Here is a 22,335-nt window from a genome sequence, read left to right as displayed (position 1 = left end):
CTGGCAACAGCTTCAGAACCAATTTTTCAACTTCTGGTTGAAGAAAAAATTTTTAGTTCATAGAAAAAGAAACATACTAGAAGTAGTAAAAGGTACAGAAAATGGGACAGCAGAATTTAACCTTGGAAGGCAATGGCTTGAATGGAATACATGGGTATTCTTAACATACATGAAAGCAAATTCATGTTTTATATATTTAACACACATTTTAAGCAGATGACAGATATGCTTGTACACATTATAGACTTACCAGATGCAAAATGAGAAACCACCAACAGGCTGTTGGGTTACTGAGTATTTCTGCTGCTAACAAACTCTTCTCTATGTGCATCAAAACAACGCCAATGCAAGCATGCCATTTTTGAGTAGTTTGGAGAAGAGGAAATTAACACCTTATCAACTGAAAAAAGTCCTTCTGGGTTCACACTAAGCAAGAAACAGGGCTTGGCTTTTCACATGGAGAAATTACAATTGGTGGTGGTTTTTTTTGTTTGTTTTTTGGTTTTTTTTTTGGTTGGTTTTTTTTTTTTTTTAATTTTTAAAGCACATATTTAGAGAGGAACATTAAATAGCAAATGCCCTGGACAACCAGCTTATCTTCTTACTAACAGTACATTATGACACCCTAAAATCAATTTGAAAATCTCCTGTTATATCTTTAAATCATTTATGTATCACTCATAGCAGCTATCTCAAATCCCTTTTAAGTAGCACCTTCCAGAAGATGTCCACTTTCTTAAAAAAACCCAAGTTTTCTTGCATATACTACCCAATCCTGTTCCCTATTATGAACATCAGTATGTACAGGTTTGTGTATACAGCTGGAGCTGCAATAAAATGGCACAAAGTGCATAGGAAAATGTGTGATCAAAGTGTTACAAAGTATTTATATTATATACTTAACTTTACTCTTCTGAAGAGCCCAAAACACTCATTTACAGAACAAATAGCTGGCAGAGACAAAATAAAGGAAGAGACCTATATACTGTAATGCCTGAATATATCTGAAAAACAAACAGGGAAGATGAGAGGAAAGGATTTAGAAGCCTGTATATACATCAGACTGTCTGACCACTGCAAACAGTCCAAATAATACTGGGGCAGGGTGGTTATTGTTCAGAAACTGTTTTTTGTTAGGAATACGCTGTCTCTGATTTTAAAGGAAAAAAATAAAGCGTGAGACAAGACAAAGCTCATACATGAGAGTAAAGGAAAGAGGACAAATAAAATTCACTCTCAAACATGGAGTATTTAAATATGAATAAGCCCAAAGGATTTTGATCAAGGAATATAAAATAACAATGGATGAACATGAAGAGCTAGGGGTGTCTACACAGCAGCAACGCCACTGCTATGACCCCCTACTATACATACAAAATACAGGAAAAGAAAGTCTTTATCTCTAAAGCTGTGACCATGGCAACCAAGTCTCAGGAACAGACAAGAGTGGAGTATTTCACTCTCCTGGGCAGCTCTGGACCACCAGATGCGACTGGCTAGAGACTGCTACAACATCTTATTCTTCCTGTGGACCAAGTACTACAAATTGTGTCTCCTGGTGTTAGTGCTGTCCACACAGCTCTCTGGGTCCTGCATACTGAAGGATGCATTTTTACTGGGGAGGTCACGCAAATCCTCCTGCCTCCAGAGGAGGCATTCACAGCCATCACATGACCTGTCATATCATCAGGCTCCAGTGCTTTCTGTTTGCTGTCACAGCTAAAGGATCGCAAATCCTCAATATTGCAGGGCTGTTGTGACCTAGTAACTCAGATGGCTCTTGCAGCATAACAGTGCTTTTTGAATGAGAAAGTATTTCAGAATTGATTTTATTTAAAAACAGCATGTGGTCAAAAATAATTTTCTTTACTAGTAGTCAAAACAGAAAACTCACCTTCCAGAATAAGTACCATCTGTAACATTAGTTGGTTTATTTTCTGTTAAGATCCTTTCTATAAATACCCACTTCACCTGAACAACACCCTCCCAACACACTCTTCTATGGTGGTAGAGTAAGGCACATAGAAATTTTATGTTTCTTGCTAAAAAAATCCTTGAATTTTAAAATTCTACAGTCTTGCTCCAAGACAGATGTCATGCACTTCGCTTGAAAAAATTTCACCTTATAGCTAGTGCTACCTGTCCAATATCAATCGGCCCAAAATAGATGCAACAAATATTGCATTAAGAATATATATTCCAACCAGTACCAAGACACAATTAAATGCCACCTAGCAAATACAAATGGGATAGATTACACAAAATCCACCCTACTAAAATAATCTAATATTATTTCAAAAGGTATTTTATTTATAGGAAGAGATTAAAAATAGAGATGCCTTGTGATGTCTTTGCAGACCCTCCTTACTTATTTTTTTACTTAATTTGGAAGATTTCTGTCATGTCCAAACCTGTGTTATTGACATTCTTCAGAATACACACTTTCAGAAGACCATTAGCAAACTACTGTCAATATCCTTCATCTGAAAAAAAGCAATGAGGAACAACACAAAGAAAACTACTGAAATCTAATTTATAATGGTGGTTTATATATGTGGGTAAAAAGAGTAATTCCCCAACACAGTGAGTCCTTACCTCAGGATTTCTGATGCAGGCACAAGACCCCAAAAGACAGGATGCTCCCCTGTTCTCTCCCTGACTCCATCTAAGCTATTCCAACCAGTAAAGGACAATATTTATCTGAACGAATTGTTAAGATAAAAAATGTGCTAAACTGGGCTAAATGGAAGAAGTTATTGGCTCTAAACTTGTAAGATATGCAAGTAGTTTCTACCTACTCCTTTATCACTCCTTTGTTCAAACTGAAAGTGGAATGAGAATCTGTCCCTCAGTGTCTGGAATAAATCCCCTCACTGGCATGCACTCTTCTGACTGCACTGGATCATAGTTTTCAGTTACACCTCTTATACAGCCATGTGTGTATATATATATATACATATACACACACACAAGTATAAAATCTTATTTATTAATAAGATAATTATCAACTGGAGGGAACATATACATATAGCTGAATTCCATACATGCTCCACCTAGTACACAAAGTACATAAACGTACATGTGTGTATGCATACACATGAACATAAAGATACACCTGTACACTGACAAGTCAGGTATCCCCAGCTTCTACAAATTGGGCAAAAGATGACACTGCCTTTTTTTTTTTCACCCTGAGACAGACTTTCCCAAGCTCCACTACCCTTTATTATTCTATGTCAATAAGTATTTACTGAACGATGGTTCAAATTTAGAGAGCTATGAAATATTCAACTACAAGCTACAGACTCACCCAAGGCTTACACATACAATATAAGATGCAATAAAAATGGGGCAAAACATTAAGTTTCACCTTAAGACTGACAAATTAAAACAAAAAAAAAAAAAAAAGCCCAAAACAAAACGCTAAATTCCACAAGGCATATACATTAATTTTTAAATTTTATTTGGAGATTTGCAGATCTTTAGGCTATGTAAAATTCATTAAAAAGAAACAAGAAGGTAGTGACTGCTATGACTTTGACTGTACACCATGGCCTCAAGAGATCAAACAACCACAGGATTTATCAGTTAGCCACATTCACCCACTCAGATCCAATTCTGACCAATGACCTGAAGAGAAAAAGAGAATAATAGAGAGATGGGAAAATGAAAAAGTTATCAAAAAGACTGCAAATCACTAAATTTTACAAGGACAAAAAGGTCACAAAAGTGGAATTACTCTTGGTTCTACAATTACCTAGGCATAAATCTTAGTAAAGTAATGACCAAATTTACTTTGATATAGTTCTAAGTTTCTTTAAACTATACAAGTTATTTTCTCACAGCCACCTGATGAAATCTAAGCCTTAACTTTATAAAGTTTAGTCCCTAATTTCTATGTGGGATGAGAAAAGTTGCCAGGCATACTAAATAAAGGTCTACTTAGAAAAAAAGAAGCTGACCAAACAACCCAAACCCTGCCCCTCACATTTTAACTCATGTGATACTTGCTGTTTACTACAGGTTTGCAAGTCTCATTGTTGGCACCAATTCTAAAAATACTGGAGCATATATAACTACATAAAATTATCTTTAAACAGTGTTTGAAAACTGTCCAGCATGTTTTACCATCAATATGATCAAAGGCTTGATCCATAACATCATTCTCTGCATAGTGATTTTATTTTCTACATGGCAGGTGTTCCTCAGAAACAGCAGAGGTTTTATGCAACATTTAAATTTATTGATGTGGTGTTAATATGACAAGAATTACTTTCAGCGAATTCTGAATGCTTCTCTATTTTTTATGAAGTTTTTTATGAGCATACAGATGAATTTGACTAATGTACTGCATATTTCATTAGGGCATTTAGACACTGCATATTTTATTAGGGTTGACAAACTCATTAATAGGCTGGTTTATTTTATTGACACCTGTTGAGATTATAAATGCTTGAGGTAAAATTTTCTATGCTTGACAGCTATATTAAAGTGGTATTATTTTTTTTCTTTCTCAGCAGAAGTGTCTCAAACCATTTATCAGTCTTGTTAAAGTCATGAAACAAGTGTTTCAAAAAAACTTAATGCCCTAAAGTATGGACTCAAAGCTGAGCATTCACCTTCTGTGAACTGCAACTCCAAGCTGACATCTTGCTCCCAACAGTGGCAGCCTTGCTTGAAGCACTGTTGGTTTTCCTGCTTGCTCAAGCAAGAGAGGTCCATACAGACCATTGCATTTGGTGGCAAACAGTCAGGCTCATTACAGTCAATGGAAGTGATAGTCATTCACTTACCTTTACCAAAAACCCAATGATAAACACATCAGTATCACCCTGATACTGGTGTTTGCAAGAACAGGTAGATCTAGCAAAGAAAACCCCTGAATTGAGGTAGCAAGTACATCTATGTACATCTCTGGTATACTCAATACATCAAAACATGGGGGGGTGGGGGTGTTTAAAATTACATACCACCTAGAGTGTTCTCAGAATAATTCTATATAAACCACTGTCATTAGGATTTCTGGTGTGTTTAGATGCAGACATTAGAAACCAAGACAACTATAATGCTTCTGGCACTTATAAAAAAGGCAGAACTATTGTTACTAAGCACTCAGCTACTGTGATAATCAACATGTCAAAATACAAGCAAGTACTCTATTCAGGAAAGGATTCAGGGTAGAGCACAAATAGGGAAAGCAATACACAAATAGTGCAGATAAAACAAAATACTGTATATTTATTTACTTATTGGCTATTATTTACTTATTATTTTTGACCTTTTCTAGTAAGGATCATAAGCGGAGTTAGTTTTGACTATTCAGGAGATCGGCTCTCAAAAATACTTTTTAGGTGTAAGTGTCAATTTTTTTTGTTTTCCCATGCTGGAGCTAACAGCATGTAAGAGTTCTGAAAAATCTGCACTCCCTGGGGGAGTATGAAAAAAACATAATATAGCTAGTGTAAAGCTAAACATGTAGTATGATAACTGAATAATAAATTTAAGCTTTATTAAGTGATGTTATTCTAACTTTAAACCCAAACTAAACATATCGTTAACAATAAAACAATAAAACAGAGCAAGGCAAAAAAAGTAACAGGAAATTAGCAAGTGATTAATTCTGCAAGTATTATGAACTTCAAAGAATAAATTCACTTTAAACTCATACTAATTGAAAAACAATTTATCACTGATAAATGATTATTAACTCTGAGCAAGGAAGATTGCCATTTAAAGTCCACCCATTCATTTCTCACTCTTAATGCACATTGGCTCTAACAGTGGCTTGGTAGACACGCTGCCATATGCTGTACACAGCAAGCAAAAATACTTTGATCCTTTTTATTACTGTATCTTATTGTAATGATATTTACTTTTCTAAAACAGCAAAGATACCAACTGGTTAGGAAAATGTAAAAGCAATACAGATAACAGCTAATTTCCTTATTGAATGGGATTTCAAGTGGTGGCTATTGGAAGAAATATTCTGCACTTTAATTAGAATAAAATTTGCTATTGATTTTCATATTTGTCTTCTAGCACACAAGTTTGGAGCCTACCCTGTACACATACTATATTAATATTCCAAATGTATGATTAGATCAATATTCATTGTCATGGAAAGATATTCCACTGCAATGGAAAGTTCCTGTATCCATATATTAAAATTTTGGCAAAATACATTTAACTACACAGTTATTTCATGGCCTCCATATTGTTTTCTATACCACTACCCACATGCAGGTACAATACCAATATTTAAACTTACAATAATTTTACTTTGCTCTGTAAATCAAGGGAACAAAAGAATATAATTAAATTTATCTTATCCTAGACCTGTAAGAGCAACAGGCAATTATCTTTTGCCTTTCTAGACTTGTCTTGTAGTCAGAGTTAAATTACATTTGAAGTCAACTATACTCCAGGTATTTAACATTTCATAACAGTTCATAAACTATGCTGAAATCCTATTTAGTTAGAATATATGCAGACTATTGCACTCAGAAAACTTCCCAGGGATCACGTAAAATAAGGTTATCTTTGTAAATCTCATTAGAAGAGTACAAGTTGTACATGAAGTAGCACTGGTTTGGCATTTAACCTAGGACACAGTTTCTTCTGTCCCATAAAGTGATTATTATGCAAGCCTGTTGAGACATATTTTTTGTCCTTTGGAATGCTTTCTGTACACGTGTCAGCCTCTGTCACAGAAAACTGGACAATGAACTGTTAGGCATAGCAAAATCCTCCATCTGCTTTAGGGGTCAACCTATTAATTACCTGATGGAAGAACCATTCTAGAGTCAAAGTGGTATTAGGTCTCAAAACTTTTCTAAAGTCACCTGTCAAATTCAACCAAATTATTGCTGACTCTACAACAGTGCAAATACTGAAATATTCATAGAAATTTCTTAATCCACAGCCTGAAATTATAAACAGACTGGCTGTTTTCCCAGCCATCCATTACCTTTTGCACAGGAGCACTGTTCAGATTTGTTTTTTTAACAGTGAACAGTGATATACAAGTCTGACACAATACTCCACTGACTAATTTAGAGGCAAAGCCTAATTCACAAAGCTAACTGCATAGCCAGAAGAAATATAAACTTTTTGACCATAGAAGCAATAAGAACTACCTCATGTCCCTTTCCATAATGGAATTCAAGCACAAGGCTACCACTCATTTTATCCTATTTAATGGAGTTAGGGAACACATTCAGAGGTAACTGCGTAGGCAAGTGGTATTATGTGTGTTTGCCCATTTATCTGGCAACAGATAAAATCCTAATGAAAGGTGCTGTGTGTGTGCAGAGGTGCCTCAGTGATGCAGTATCTCTCTCTATCACACATTGGAGCAATGCTTTGTCTGCCTGAGTCCCACTGAAGTATCTACATAGCTCTTGATCTAGGTCAGGCCAATTTCAAGGATCAACGCCATGACCTCTTGTGTTCTGCTGCAATACAGATGCAATTCAACATTAAAGCAACTACAGTATATCCTACTAGGCTTTCTCAGGTATTGACCCTAGGTGGCACCTTTTTGTCAGCAATGCATAACAGGAACAACACCACAAAAAAAGATTTGTTAATTGCTACTGTAGAGAGAATAACAGCATCTTTTCTGTGTACCAGCTACTCTTAAAGGGAGGGTGATTGTGGCACTCATTCTTCTGTGATATTCGTAAGAATAGACACACTTTTAGCCAGCTGCACCCTATCTGAATATGTAATATGTATGAGCAGCGGCATCGATTTTACTTCCTCGAGTCTTGACATAGGCAATGGTTGTATGAGTAAAAGAGGGACAGTTCAAATACACTGATTTTTCTTGTTTTTGTCTAGAGCAAGTAGTGTAGATAGTGAACTGTAACAACCTATAAAATAAATTGTGATCACAGTGCTCAGTTAGTAAAATTAGGTTTTGATAGTTTTAACGTGCTCTCCATTTCAGTGGCGCTGGACTCAATGCATCTTCCTCCTCTTAGGACACACAGCCTTGAATTGCCTGGACACTCACACTGTAGTGAGTAATACCATCACAACTGCTAATAGTTCTGTCTGTCCAGGCTCAAATAACTACATTTATAATCCATATGAAACAGTATTACATTCTCAAATCACCTGGGAATCTACAGTTTAACCTGAAAACACTTAGCTTTAGTTTTGCTGACTACAGAGTTGTGAGATTTGCAATTATCTTCCACTACTAACTAATTATCAATTAAATCAAAAGATATCAGATTATGACTTTTTGGAAGAAAGAATAACTTTGTGCTACAACTTGGGACAGTTTAGACTGAAAACAGCCTTTTTACTAAGTTTCATTTTTATTTCTAGTTCCCAGGAATATTCTACTCAATTCACTGCCATGTCAGCTAAACTTCTGATTATCAGGATCAGACTCAAGATGTTCTGTTTTACTAGTGGCATACCTTGAATCATAAGAAAATTTTCTTTTCTTTATTGTTTATATAAACATTGAAACTCTCCAATTCACAATGTGTTCGTATTTCTACAATGTTTTGGCCTTCTGTAAATTATGCTCATATAACATCACATGACAAACCTTCAGGAAAATGAGCAAAACATCAAAACAAAGAGGATGGCCCCTTCGTGCTATTACCTGTTTCAATTTCCCAAATATAAACTGAATTGTCTTCACATCCAACAATTAGCACATTCTCAAGAGGGTCAAATTTTATCTTCTTCACAGGAAACAGATGCTTTCTGGCATGTAAGAGACATTGTTTCTTCTGAAGGTGTAGAATTGCTACTGAGTGGTCACTGCACACACAGCACACTATACTCTCATCTTTTAACTGCAAAACAGAAAACTCCAGTTTCAACACTGTAACCACATTCATAACCACATCATTTTAACAGGCTTAGTAATAATATTCCAGTGATTTCTTTCCCGGAACATATTCATTTTAGAAAACTGTTTAATTTCAGCTAACATCATCCACTTGTTTTCAGCAGACTAGCCATACAACGCATTTCCTGACAGGAAAACATACCTTCATCTTTGGTTTATCACTATCTTAAAGAAAATAATTTAAATTCTATTTTTTCACAATATTCAGCATATCAAGGCAGTGATTATATAACCAACTATACAGTAGCAGTTGGCCTAGAAGAGAAAGTAGCAAAAAAATTACTTTAAACCAAACTGGTGTTCATGCAATATAAAATTATGTCAGGTCTAAAAACAAAAGCCAAGGGCAACGTATTTCTAACAGAGCACTAAGTTACAAATTTGTTTCATACTGTATGGATATGATACTGCAAAGCCTTCTCTTCCTGCAAGTAATTTTTGGTGACACACAGAGGAATTCCCCTACAGAACAATTCAGCTTCTTAAACAAGGCTGAAACACCAGCCAGAAGGCATTAAATCCTACTCAGTTTTCAGAATAAAGATGAAAAAGAGCCTTACAAATACTAAAAACTTTGTTATTTCAAACCATTTTTTTGAATACTTAATTTCAGCATGTAAGTGAACTCTGAGTCATTCAAAAGTATCAAATGTCTTCTCAGGCTAAGAGGAAAAACAGAAATCCCAGCCTCAAAGAATGCAATGTTCAAAAGCTACACAGAACATTAAGAACAGTAAATTTTCACCTAAATTTAAGTTGTATTATAATTAATTGAGTTTTGAAGTTTAAATTGTTCTAAATACCATAAAGTGCAAAGACACACACAAATGACCAAAAAGACATTAGGAACCAAAATGAAGCATATATATTTTGGACTAATCGAGAGGACTAGAAACTATGTTTAAGCTCCTAGCCTCACTGAGTAAGTTTTTTGAATTTCAGGAGGAGACTAATCAGATTGACAAAAATTCATAATCATTATATTAAAAGCAGTGAATTGAATGTTAAGAGCTTCAATTTAAAGCGTTACAAACTCAAGAACTCAACGTCCTGAAATTAAAAGCAACTTTCAGAAGACAACAATTAAGTGAATGTAAATTAAGCATAAAGTGGTGTGGGCTAAAGTAGTGCCAGATAGTGTTTTCTTTTTATTTTTTCTTGTATATATACACACAGAGATGGGTATATAGAGATTTTTTGAGACATCACTTATTACACTTCTACTTACTCTGTAGTGTTCTGGGGATCTCAAGAGCTCTGTCACTGCACCAGCCTGCAGATTAAACTGGTGTAGGATGCCTCCAGTAAATATATCCCAGCAGATCACAACGGAGTCCTGGCCCCCTGATAACAGCCAGCTTGGATCAAATCTTACTGATTTGTCATGTGGGTAAAGTAAGCAAGTGACTCTGCTACTGTGACCATTCAGAACCTTATAAGGCAGATTATCTGAAACAAGACAGTACATAAATTAGTTTTGCTCTTTAAGAATAAGAGTCCCATATTTGACAGCACACTTGCTGGAAGTCAGGATAAATATAACCAACCTTTTCATGGGATCAAAGAATTTTAGTCCTGTTCCTAAAAGGGAGAGCAAAGGTCTGCTCTCTGAGTTTCCCTACTAAGATGCACCCTTTATGTTCCCTTCAGTGGAATGATCTTTTAGAGAGCAAATAAAAAAGCAAAATGCCAATATAGTGACATGCCACATATCTCAGTTCTAGGGGGTATCCAATCCCACAGCCATTCCCAGATTCCTACTACTGGAAAGCACCTTGGTAGTGCCAAGCTGAGATCCAATAGACCAGCTACGCAAGGAGAAAAATCATCATAGTCTTCCATTTTCCTCATTCCATTCCTGAGCACCAGCCCTACTTTTCAGAGAATTTATACAGGGATCACTGGAAGGGATACCAGAAATACAAAGTCTTCTGCGCTTCAGTGAGATGAATCTGAGCAAATTGTTAAAACTTACCTTTAAGAAAAGATATGTTTTCTAAAAGTCTTGCTCTTGCAGTTTTCAAACCTAATGTTACAAAAATTTTCCCATTTTCACATCCACATACAAGCTTATCAAGACCAGGTATGTACACAGAGGAACTGACAACTGCACTTTCAAATCCATCTTCAGATCCACAAAGCTGATCAATAATGCCTTCTGACATAGAATGATTTTTATCAAAATTATCCTGAAGAGTCCACATGGTTGTAATTGGGATCTCTAAAGGGGCAAGAGAGGATTTTTTTGTTTATGCAAAACAAAATATAAGAAGTCAAACTAAGCAAAATGCACCTTTTCACCTCTTGATCACTTCCCTTAATTTTTCCTTTTTGCAGTCCAGGGTTGGAAAGCCAGCAGTTGCTATTCCTAACTACATGCAATCACCACACAATGAATAAATGAGCATCACTTTGTAGTGTAAAAGGTTTTCTATGAGAATTTTGATTTTCATGAAAATTGACCCCAAGACACAATGAAAGAGATGGTATGAAGGTGCCAAAAGTGCCAAACCTTTTGGAGAACCATCAAGCGTTGACACAGGAACATCAGGAATGTGCCACAAAGTGATCCGTCCTGAAACTTCACCAGAAAAAAGAACCTTGTAGAAAGGCTCCTTTCTTTCATTCATGAAGCCCATGACAATAGGAAGATTCTGTGAAAAGGAACAGTAATCAGTATTCTGAAAGAAAACTGATTAAATAATGTAGTAATTAAATGTAAATGTGAAAGGGTTTTTTAATCAAAAGCTGTAAAAGTACCAAACAAACCACAGCTGACTCCTTATTTGCCACTAAATCCTGCTCAGACCAAGTGCACCCTGCCTGGTACAAACCTCTCAAGGATCACCTCTTCTTTGCAAGTATCCTTGGCTAAACCTGCATCCTAAATGGAAAAGTAGACTGGGAGGTCTTCCCAGGTCTAAGTTTCACCAGCATAAGGACTGATGTCAGGCTGAAAAAACAATGCAGTGAGTTACTGATCATTTTTACATCAAAACAAATTCAGTAAAGCTTCAGTCATCACAGCTTGCACGACTACAAATAAAGAAAGGTAAGAATTATGCTTTTACACTGGTAATAGTCTATAACACCATCATCCAGTCATGAGGTGGTGCAGCATTTCCACAGAGCAATGAAGCTGCTGAAGGGTGTGAAGCGCAATTCTGATGAGAAGCTGGGGGAGCTGTGGTTGTTTGCTCTAGGAAAAAAAAAAGGCTCAGGAGAAAGCTTATCACTCTACAATTACCTCATATGTGGAATATAATTTTTTACAACATTGAAGTTTGAGAGTCATTTCCAAAATAATTAACTGTCCTGCAAAATGGTTTGGTTTATAGTCTCAAAATGGAGTTCAAAACAGATCATCACACAGGTGATTTAGTTCTCACAAATCTGCTATAAAAACTATTTAGGCAGTAAGGCAAATATTAAAGCAGAAATATTTTAAAAGAGCAGGTCATTATTTTTTTAAAAGCATTATTTGGGGGGAAGCATATGTGAACTTTGTACCTCCACTGTAACCCTATTATTTGCTAAGCCATGTGTTCTGGCTATTTCTTTTCCCTCACCTTTCCTGACCTTTTGTCATCCTTCAGCAGTTATTCTATCTGATTTTTAGATCACAGCATTTGGAGAAAAGCTGAATGGCTTATGCTATTTCCCTTCAACTGAAAATTAAATCTGTCAGGCTTCACAGGATTATGCAACAAACACACTTCCTAAGGGCCTACATTTGTCAACAAAAAGAACACTAGAAAATCTCACACAGGTATATGTTTAACAGTGTTTCTCGTCAGCTACAAATAAAAATGTTTCTGCTGCATGTCTTCAGAAACTGCTTAACAACCTGCTTGAGCTGTCATGCAAACACTCAAATTAATGCAATTTCAGGTAGGAATTAAATCCACATATTCCAACAATTACAACTCCATTAACAGCACAAGTAATCAGACTTAAAAAAATCAGAACCCAAGCTACACAGAATAAGCTGATTCATTTTTTGCCCAAGTAAGAAGGCCTACCACATACCTTTACTGCCTCCCACTCCCCAGCTTCCTGATTATAATGAATTTTCTACTTTTCAAATCAACTGGGCTTCCTTATTTATTTCTTGTGGTCACATGAAGCACAAGATAAAAAATGAGTGAAGATGTAGGTTTCCCAACACAGTCTACACAGTAGCTTCAAATTTGAAATTGGTGTGACATGCTCTGCTAAATATGAATTCTCAAACAAAAGTATAGAGATCACCTACTTTTGCAGCTCTTTTCTTAATATTAGAGGCCTCTTCAAGCCTAGAATACAGTTGTGAAGAGAGTCACACGTGTCTAATTTTATGTATTCTGGGTGCATCAGTGTGCTCACAGTGCAGGAAAGTTCTGCATGAGATTATGCTTCTGAAGGCTCAAGCCAGCAATATTCTGGATAAAATGCCACAGATTCAGACCCCTTCAATTTCAGGTGGATACACAACCTATTCACACAGTTACATTGAAACATGCATACATTCCTACATAAAAAAAGAATTAAAGTTTGCTTACAGTTTGCTCACAGGTTGCCATTTTTTATTTTAGTTTTATGGAATGGTTTTATTTGTTGGGAGTTTTTTACTATTTATTTTAATTAAATTTTATTGATTTGAAAGTATGCTTTAGACCACACCTGCAGTAGAAAAATATTTCTCTTTCTGCTGAAATTAGAGAAAGGAACCAGTTTATCTACAGTTGAAGATAAAGGCTTTTTTCACACTGTGAGAAAAAACTGAATATAGCCAAAACCAAAGACAAAATGTTATGAGCATCTTCAAGTTTGTAAGTAACAATTTAAATTAAAAAATAAATATTAATCACCGTTTCTGTAGATTAAATATGTTGATTAATTTATCAATTCTTTTGGGATTATTCTGGTAATTACAAACAGACAATAAACAAACTTTCAAACCCTTATGAGTTTACCTTATTTTCCTTTATACCAGTGAAGCTGAGTAAGTGAGGATAAACTGTTTCCTTCAGTGCCTTCCCATCAGCAGGGTACATGCTTTTAGAAAGGCCACTGCATAATTCAAAAAGAAATTTTAAGCATACAAGCTTTAGAAAGTAATTTTTTTAGAAAGCAGAACAGTAACGTTCAAGATTCAGAAGTTCAATTAAAGGTAACCAAATAAGTAATTACAGGAGACTTTTTGAAATCATAGCACCAGCTGCCCAAGTTCTACATGGCTAATCTTATTCCTATGTCCCCTGCTGTGCCAAACAAAGACTGAGGGCTGTCAAACTCAGAGTAAATCTTTGAGTGCCAAAGTGGTTTTGTTCTGGTTTTTGATCATTTGCAACATGCAGAGATTTTCCATAGTAACCCTCCCAAAGTTCATCTTGTACCTGAACTTTTTGTGTGAATTTCCCATCTGAGCCCACCTGTTTAGCAGCTGGTAGATGTAACTGTGGCCATCTTCTGTCCAGATGATAAGTCTGTAAGCTGCCAGCACCTCCCCACCAGCAAAGCACTGACCACTCTTACAGAACTCAGTACAAAGCAAGGAAAAATCACAATAATCATAGACCTAAGTTCAGAAAAATAACAAAATAAGCAAATAGTATTGGCAAATTCTTTTTAACCTAAACTGGGTTTGGGCAGTGGATCAGTAAGTAGAACACGAGTTCAACTCTTCGTAGTTCAACAACTACTTCTAAAGCCTAATGTTTTGATAAAAACAAACTACTGCAAAGTCAGAGTCAAACCATACAGTTCAAAGTTAAAGAAACTGACAGTGAAAAAAATAAAAAAATAAAAACAACCAAAATGTAGGGTCTTATAATCCCATAGAAATTAATACAAAACAATGCATGTTACAGATATTTTTCCACAAAAAGACTATGCATTCTACACAAGAACTTTCTCCATGAATGTTTTCATAAAAAATTAAGTAGCCCAAGAGAAATCCCAAGGATAGTCTACAACTACATTATTCAAAGTTGACCCAAGTGCATGTGAAATTTTTTGACCCATTCCAGTTCCCACAGAGGTGCTGGAGTCAGTTATACAAGTTAAAGTAACCCTGCGTGATCAGTGTAAGAGAAATTTTGTAGCACTGGAAAAGAAAAACATTGGAAAATAATTTTTATAGTAAGTTTCAGTTTAAATGCATTATATTTTCTCTAAAATTGTTGCCATTTAAAAAAAATAGTTTATTGTAGCTACAAAAAAAAAAAAAAGGAACATAGCCTGGGGCCTTTAGTTTTGTTGCTTCTATCAACAAACAAAGGTCCCTGGCTACTGAGGACTTGCCAACTGTGAGTACTTCTGTCATACTTAAACAGGGTTTTTTAATCTTTGTCTTCTTTCAAATGCACTGTGGAGGGGACTATAATGCACTCAGGGCTCTAAAACTGTCTAATACTTAAATCCCCCTTCTATCCAGCCAATTTGGTGTTAAACTTTTAAAGCAGCAATACATTCATGGAAAATAAAAGCTTCATCTCTTTCACACAGTTAAGATAAGCCAAGAAGTATTGGAGGAATAATTATATCTGACAATTTGTGAACACTGTCTTCAACCTACAGAGAAAAAAAGTAACTGCATGTAAAAATCATATTAGCTTTCCAAAATTCACAACAATAAAAAGAAACTGTAATGCTCAATAATGTACCTGCCAGCAGATGGAGGACACAACTAGAAGGAGCCTTTCCGTGTAAGTACAAAATCTTACTGCTTGACAATTTATCAAATCCAGAGACTTTGATTCCTTCTCGCACACATTTTGCTTCTCCTTTAAAGCACAGAGAGGAAAAAAAACAACCAAACTATAAAACCTCTTTCAAATATCTGAGCTTTTAGGATAGAAACAACCCACTGAAAATAACTTTAAAAGACTTTCAAAATTCAAAGCAACATATAATTCTTAATTAACAATAGAAAGCTCACAGGTTTCACAACTAATATGTAAACAGAAGAATGTAAACATTCAGTGTGGCTCAGACCATGATCTCACTTAAAAGAAATAATGAGCATGGTGAAGGACCAAAGGCAGGCCATAAATAGAAACTGCAGTAATGAATGTCTGCTAAGTATTATTCTGTCAAAAAACAGCTGCACCAACCTATTAACTGAGTATCAGATTCAGAAAAGCTGATGAATATTATATTTTCCCACTCATACTTGCTGCAACCAGGACAGTCTGATATGCTGGTGCTGCCATATGCCTTGTTTCCTCTTAACACCTTTAAAGGTAGTGTAAAAGTAATTCATTTCCTTAGCTTTGTATTGCTAAATGTGCTGTTAAAAACAATGTATGTATTTTCACACTTTTTGTGGTAATATCAGACAGTCATCATGCTCAAAATTATTCTATGGCAATTGTATTTGTTAATTATTGATTAAATCACTTAAAATGGATGTTCTCTGTTTAAGATACCAACAGTCTCAAAACCTCTCAGAGAAGAGGTATGTATGCTTTGAATCATGGCTATACAACTGAAAGCCATTTTCTTACTTCATCTTACAGCTCCAGTTAATTTCAAGTAAATCCAACAATATTTATTAAAATACTCCTCTCTAGAATTTAGCCAGATTGTTACAAACTCTGCAGCAGTCCCTTCACAAAAGGTGGCCCCAGGCAGTAAAAAGACTGCACCACACCATATGCTCCTCTGACATCTGTAATCAGTTGTTAGAGTCCTCAGAATTTTTACAACACGGCAGTGGGTTCTGCTCTAGGAATGTTGAAAAGATGCACCCACCCCAAAACACCACAGATAAATCAAAGACAACAAGATGGTACCAAACTTGACAGACTCTCCTCAGAGGCTGAATTCTACCCATGAACAAGTAGTGCTGCCCACACCCTGCAGTTTGTCAAGCCAGGCAGTAAAGAGTTACCAATGGTCAGACAAGTCTGTTGATATTTTGCCATTTCTGTCTCACTGTCCAAGTTCCTTTGTGAATCTAGCTTTTATAGTCTAATTAAAACACAAAAATTGCATCCCAGTTCTAACACTTGTTTACGGATGGTGACAGCTGCTGAGAATATTAACACAAAAAAGAGTAAGTGAGATTGAAGATAGAAAAATAGGACACTTGACACAGCAATAGTCTTTTCTAAGTGAAGACAGCATTGTCAAAAGCAGATGGAGGAAAACAAAATCTAAAGGACCATTTTGAAGAGTAACAAGGGTGAAGAGAGAGTACAAAGGCCAATATTGAAAAGCTTTGAGTTTAAAGGAGTTCAAGGACATTATCAGCATAGCAGGAAAGCACTGCAACTTCAGCACCCTGGAATATGAAAAGACAGGAAGCCTGGCCAAAATATAGTACAGATGTCAAGGCAAAAGCTGTCCAATGGCCCAATTTTAAATAATACTATGAAGATGTGTTTCCAGAATTTTGAAACAAAAGTAATAATATTTAATACACATCCATAAATTTAAATTTATTCATATGCCGCTTCAACGCAGCCTTTACTTGAGAACATTTATGTTAACACTGACCTGAATGCTATTCAGAGATGAAGACAGGTCCCACACTTTGAGAACTCCAGCTACAGATACTGCAACCAAAGAGTCTTCTGTGAAAAGTTAACAGTGAGAGTCAGCTTGAAGCCATGTTCAAAGAGCACCTATTCAGCACTGAAAGATTCTGCAGGACACTGCTTAGATGAAATATCAGTTTTACACGAAAAAAAGTAAATTACATACAGAAATACAAAGCAAGTAAAGAAACAGGGAATAATGCATTAACAGGAGGCACAGAACTGTGGTATTGTGCCTTTAAATTCTCTGATATTACAAAACTTATTTATACTTAAATCCAAGAAATGAGCTGTTTACAGCCAGTATAGAAGGTGTTTTATTTCTCTAAAAAACAAATAAAACAGGACCAATATTAGGAACCTTAAAAACACTTCTTACGCTGTCAATGAAATGTTATCTTCTACATAACAGCTCTGTGAAACTATTTAGTATTAAACAAGGTAGGATCATACCATCTATACAGAAATATTTTATCACAATTTAACTTGCCTACATACATACATGTAAAACATATACCTTGAATTCTTGCAGAGTGTACAATACACACACAATTTATCCAATCAGAAGACTGAGATGATGATAAAGTGTGAAGAACACCCAAAGTTTTAGCATCAATAATAAGAACATCTTGATATTCTCCACAACAAAGAAGCCAGCCTTCGCCTGTCATTCGGAATGAGCAATGGTAATACTGTCCAAGTGGAAAGCAGAGAGTCAGCACACAGAGATACACAAATGGCATGCAGATTTTTCACACTGAACACGTCAAAATCAACACTTGTAGCACCACTAAAAAATCTAAGGCATATGTGAAACAATACACAACATTGCTTGTGACACTAGCAAGGTACACAGCTCAGTAGAAGGTGCTTCAGACTGAAAGAAGCACCTGTCCTTCCTACATACCAGGATTTTTGGAAGAAAGTCAGGTATTAATTCCCCCTATAAATGGCTAAAGAGTTTGAGACTTGTTTCTGTGAGAGGCCCCTCTCCAAACAATTAAGAAAGCTCCTGCCGTCAAAAGGAAAAGGAAAAATCCGGCGACAAAATATTCAAAATATTCATAATTAAATTTTCCATAATGAATTTATGATTCGTTTCCAGGAAAGATCTCTACTCCACAGGATAGTCTTCATTCTGACATTAAACACCCTACTGTTCAGGCTTTCTCAGCGATCACATAAAGAAAAAAAACAGACTCAAAACAAAGGAACAGAGACAGAGTGCAGAGTGACTAAGAGGATTTCTTTTTTGCTAGGCGTTTTCTCTGTGCAAGGACACCCACATTGCATATCTAGCTGTAATTGTAAGCAACTTCCATAAATGCAAAAGCAGCAACCTCAAAGCAGAATTTACATTTAATACTGATCCTAAAATAAAGGGAACAAAAAAAGTAGTTAGACCAAAATATCAGACAACCCAAAAAAACTGCACCTCATTTACAAATTTTCTGTACTGTTTTTCCTCATATAATAGTTCTCATTTTTTCAGTCAACTAACTGACGTGTGAAAATAAAAGTAGTACAAATAATTGGAAATAGGATAAATAGCTTTACAGATATTATGAATAAACAGAGGCAGAAATGCTTAAAATTTACAATTACTGTTGCCATTAAATTAAGCTTGAAGTAGGATTTTTATAGTCAGTAATTCCTCTGAGAAAATTCCACACTGGTTAAGATCCACAAATGTTTATGTGTTGACCCTGGTGTTAAATTTCATTTCAAATGGCAAATATTCAGTTTGCACTACTTGACATCTGCCATTCATAGCTAAATCATCTACACAGAACAAAAGGAACCTACTAGAGCAGATAGGTTAGTAGTTCAATTAAAACCAAACATTAACTATAACACAAGTTTCCATTCCCCATGGAACTACAAGAAAAAATCTACAACAAAACACGCACACAGAGAAACACCATTTATTATAACTATCTGAAGGCTGCATTTTGATAATAGCTTCCCCTCCTAGCAACACATACCTTTTCCTAAGAAAGTTTTCCTGTGAGATGCTCCTATTTTCCTTTAGCTATCTTGCCCAAGTTTTAAACAAAAATAATTATTAGCTACAGTTAGGTTTAGCTCACTTCTAATAGAGAGGAAGTACCTATTTTCTGTGAGTATTTGCTACACTTATTTGAAGGGTAAGAATGAATATTCTGCCTCTGATCTTCACAAAAAAAAGGGAAGATTGTCAGTTAATCAGCTAGGCCAAATTTGCCTACTTCCCTGCAGAATTTCTCTGTAACTTAATCTATTAAAATCCAATTAAGCACTAGAACACAGCAGGTCATACTGCACCTCAAATTAGCATTTAAGTACTGTTTGTTTGTGTATATAGATCCATTTAAGGAATATATATGCTTTAAGCATACGCACAAATAAAAGTATAGAAAAATTCTTAATTTACATTTTCATATGCATACAGATATGTAAAAAAAATTAAGTTAATCTTCCATAATATTTGTTGGTAATATATCCAAGCTTTTTCCTCTACCCTTTACAATTAACTGTGTTTCAACTCCTCATATCAACCAAAACAGTGTCAGCAAAAACATTTTTTACTGGGAGCTTTAAAAACTTTGGATTCCAAACTGGCTATGCTTTGGAGCTACATGAAGGCTCGGACATCCATCATTTGGAGTCTTAGTTCCACACTAGATTTCCTCACTGAAGAAAACCAGCATTTTAATCAACACAGGATCCCTGAGCTTCTCTTCTACTAACATATCCAGAAATAAGCCCTGTCCCAGAATCAAACCCATAGATGTTGGGGCCCTCAGTCGTACTCATATGTGTATTTCAAACACTCCCACAGTCCAAAACCTACATACTTATTTTACCTGGACACAGTTTCAGATAGACATATGAAATTACCAGAAGCAATATTAAAAGTCTCTGTAAATAAGGGATTTGTCCTAAAGTTCTGCAATGAACGGAGGTGTATTTTTGAAAAGTCTCCAAAAGACTTCATCCCATTTGGAAATCAGGAGCTCAGCACCAAAACCATTCAAAAGTTTAAAAATAAGTCTTTTAGCAGATTGTCTCACAGTGTTTGTACTTGTACTTTTAAAATGTCATGAAAAAGCCAATGTCAAACTTGAAGCCTCCATGCAATTTTAACAAGACAAGAGCAAAGATTAAGACTATTTCACTTGGCTACCTGATGCACAAACAGTAAGTTAATCAATACTGCATTTCAAATATTTGCAGCTTAAAAGTAATCAGTCTGATTTGATTAAGGAATTCAGAGGAACATAAAAGTCTCAATTCTTTCCTTAGAAGAAAAAATACTGAAAAAGATATAAAAACCACTTATATTGTGACAGGGTCTTTTCTCCTATGTTATGACCTATGTATTTTCAACTGTTTCTGAAAAATACCATGTAAATAAAGCAAAATTCTTGTCATGAATAGAGACCCCATGAAAAGTTGCTATACTTACATGGATTGCTGTGTGCCTATAAGGAAGCTTTGCGTTCTCAATGCACTGTCCACTAGTGACATTCCAAACACACATCTCCCTGCCAAAGATAACTTCAGATTATTCTCTGTCATTTCCACTCAATTGGCTTGAATAATTTTGTGCCACCAAGTTTTTCTTTAGTGCTGTTTTTAAGTGCAGTCTGGTCGTTTATAAAGCTTTTTGTTACAGATTGCTGGGTAAGAAAATGTAGTCATTAGTAGGGGATGACATACAGTATCTGTTTCTTTTTGTTTTGGTAATTACACCCTGCTGCCTTGCAACCAACCTGACTTTAAGACCGACTCTGATCTACAACAAATTGTAGGTATACTGCCATTACAGCTCATCAACGTGTCACTGTAGCTATCTGTCACTGGAACTACATCCTCCTGAAAATGATTCATTACACTGAACTTAAACCACACGTTTTGAAAAACATTACGCATCTTCTCCCACATCAGACTTCAGTTCTTGAGAGGAACGACTTTTGCTAAGAAGAAACAGTGCCATCATGAGGTTGTTCCCGAAATCTGCTCTCAATACACTCAACTACCTGAGTAATACTAGCTGGGCACGTTTAAGGTTCTTTGACAAAGACGCTGTGGCATACCTTCCTTATCTACACAGTATTCAACATGCAGTGGGACTGGATTACAAGAGACAATCAAATTAAATTTCATAAATTTAAAAAGGCTGCATGAGATACGTTATCATAGTTCAACAACAGAACGTTAAACTTTGATGCTTTTAGATTTTATTCAAAAAACCAAACATTACTTCCAGAACTGAAACATTCATTTCATTATTTCTGAAATTACATGGCAAGAAATTTCCTGTATCAAGACTTCATACACTGGGGAGAGTATTTTATTATATAAGAGATAATACCTAGTGATTCACATTTTAACCTACCTACTTTCCCATTTTATGCTAAACTCAAACTACTATTTCTTAATATTTTTCAGCTGAGCAATATCACCATCAAAGTTAGTAGATCCAAAGTCAGAACTTAAGTGAAAGCTTTACACTGTTTGCTAAACATTTCAGAGCAATGATTTTCTGCTTGTGTATATAAATTCTACTATTTTAGCTACATTAGTGTGATACATACATACCTACAAACATGCACAAATGACACCAGAGTGTCAGAACGTAACTTCGGCTTCTAGATGATGTATTCAATTTACTGTGTGTACTAATGAGTGAGCAATATCCCACATTCTATACAGCATATGCTGTAGGAAAAGTTTGTAACTTTTAAAACAACATTGAGAACTTAAGAATCATTAGATTCATTTATATACTTCCATATTAGAAATACAAAAAATAACATTCAGTGCTTATTCTTTTGGGATTAGTCATTTAGAGAAAGTCTGAAAATAATCTGGAGTGGATCATCTTCCATACAATTTCTTCCATCCATACTACAAGGAGATGGAAGCTTGAAAATGGCAGAAGTGAATTAT

General features: G+C 35.5%; 1 protein-coding gene across 1 annotated transcript in view; it reads right to left on the bottom strand.

Moving 5' to 3' along the window:
* Nucleotides 1-22,335, bottom strand: part of WDR72 (WD repeat domain 72) — a 94,235-nt gene that overhangs the window by 69,092 nt on the left and 2,808 nt on the right. The window contains exons 3-12 of the mRNA XM_062501184.1: nt 20,849-20,927; nt 17,918-18,092; nt 17,360-17,436; nt 15,523-15,642; nt 14,290-14,435; nt 13,831-13,927; nt 11,388-11,529; nt 10,851-11,096; nt 10,104-10,324; nt 8,624-8,819 (exon numbers count right to left, since the gene is read on the bottom strand). Of these exons, the coding sequence (XP_062357168.1) occupies nt 8,624-8,819; nt 10,104-10,324; nt 10,851-11,096; nt 11,388-11,529; nt 13,831-13,927; nt 14,290-14,435; nt 15,523-15,642; nt 17,360-17,436; nt 17,918-18,092; nt 20,849-20,927 (1,499 nt within the window). The remainder of the gene's footprint in view (nt 1-8,623; nt 8,820-10,103; nt 10,325-10,850; nt 11,097-11,387; nt 11,530-13,830; nt 13,928-14,289; nt 14,436-15,522; nt 15,643-17,359; nt 17,437-17,917; nt 18,093-20,848; nt 20,928-22,335) is intronic.

The sequence above is a fragment of the Cinclus cinclus genome, chromosome 13 (genome assembly GCF_963662255.1).
Source record: "Cinclus cinclus chromosome 13, bCinCin1.1, whole genome shotgun sequence".
In the NCBI taxonomy this organism is placed as follows: domain Eukaryota; kingdom Metazoa; phylum Chordata; class Aves; order Passeriformes; family Cinclidae; genus Cinclus; species Cinclus cinclus.
This window is presented reverse-complemented; position numbering and strand designations above follow the sequence as displayed.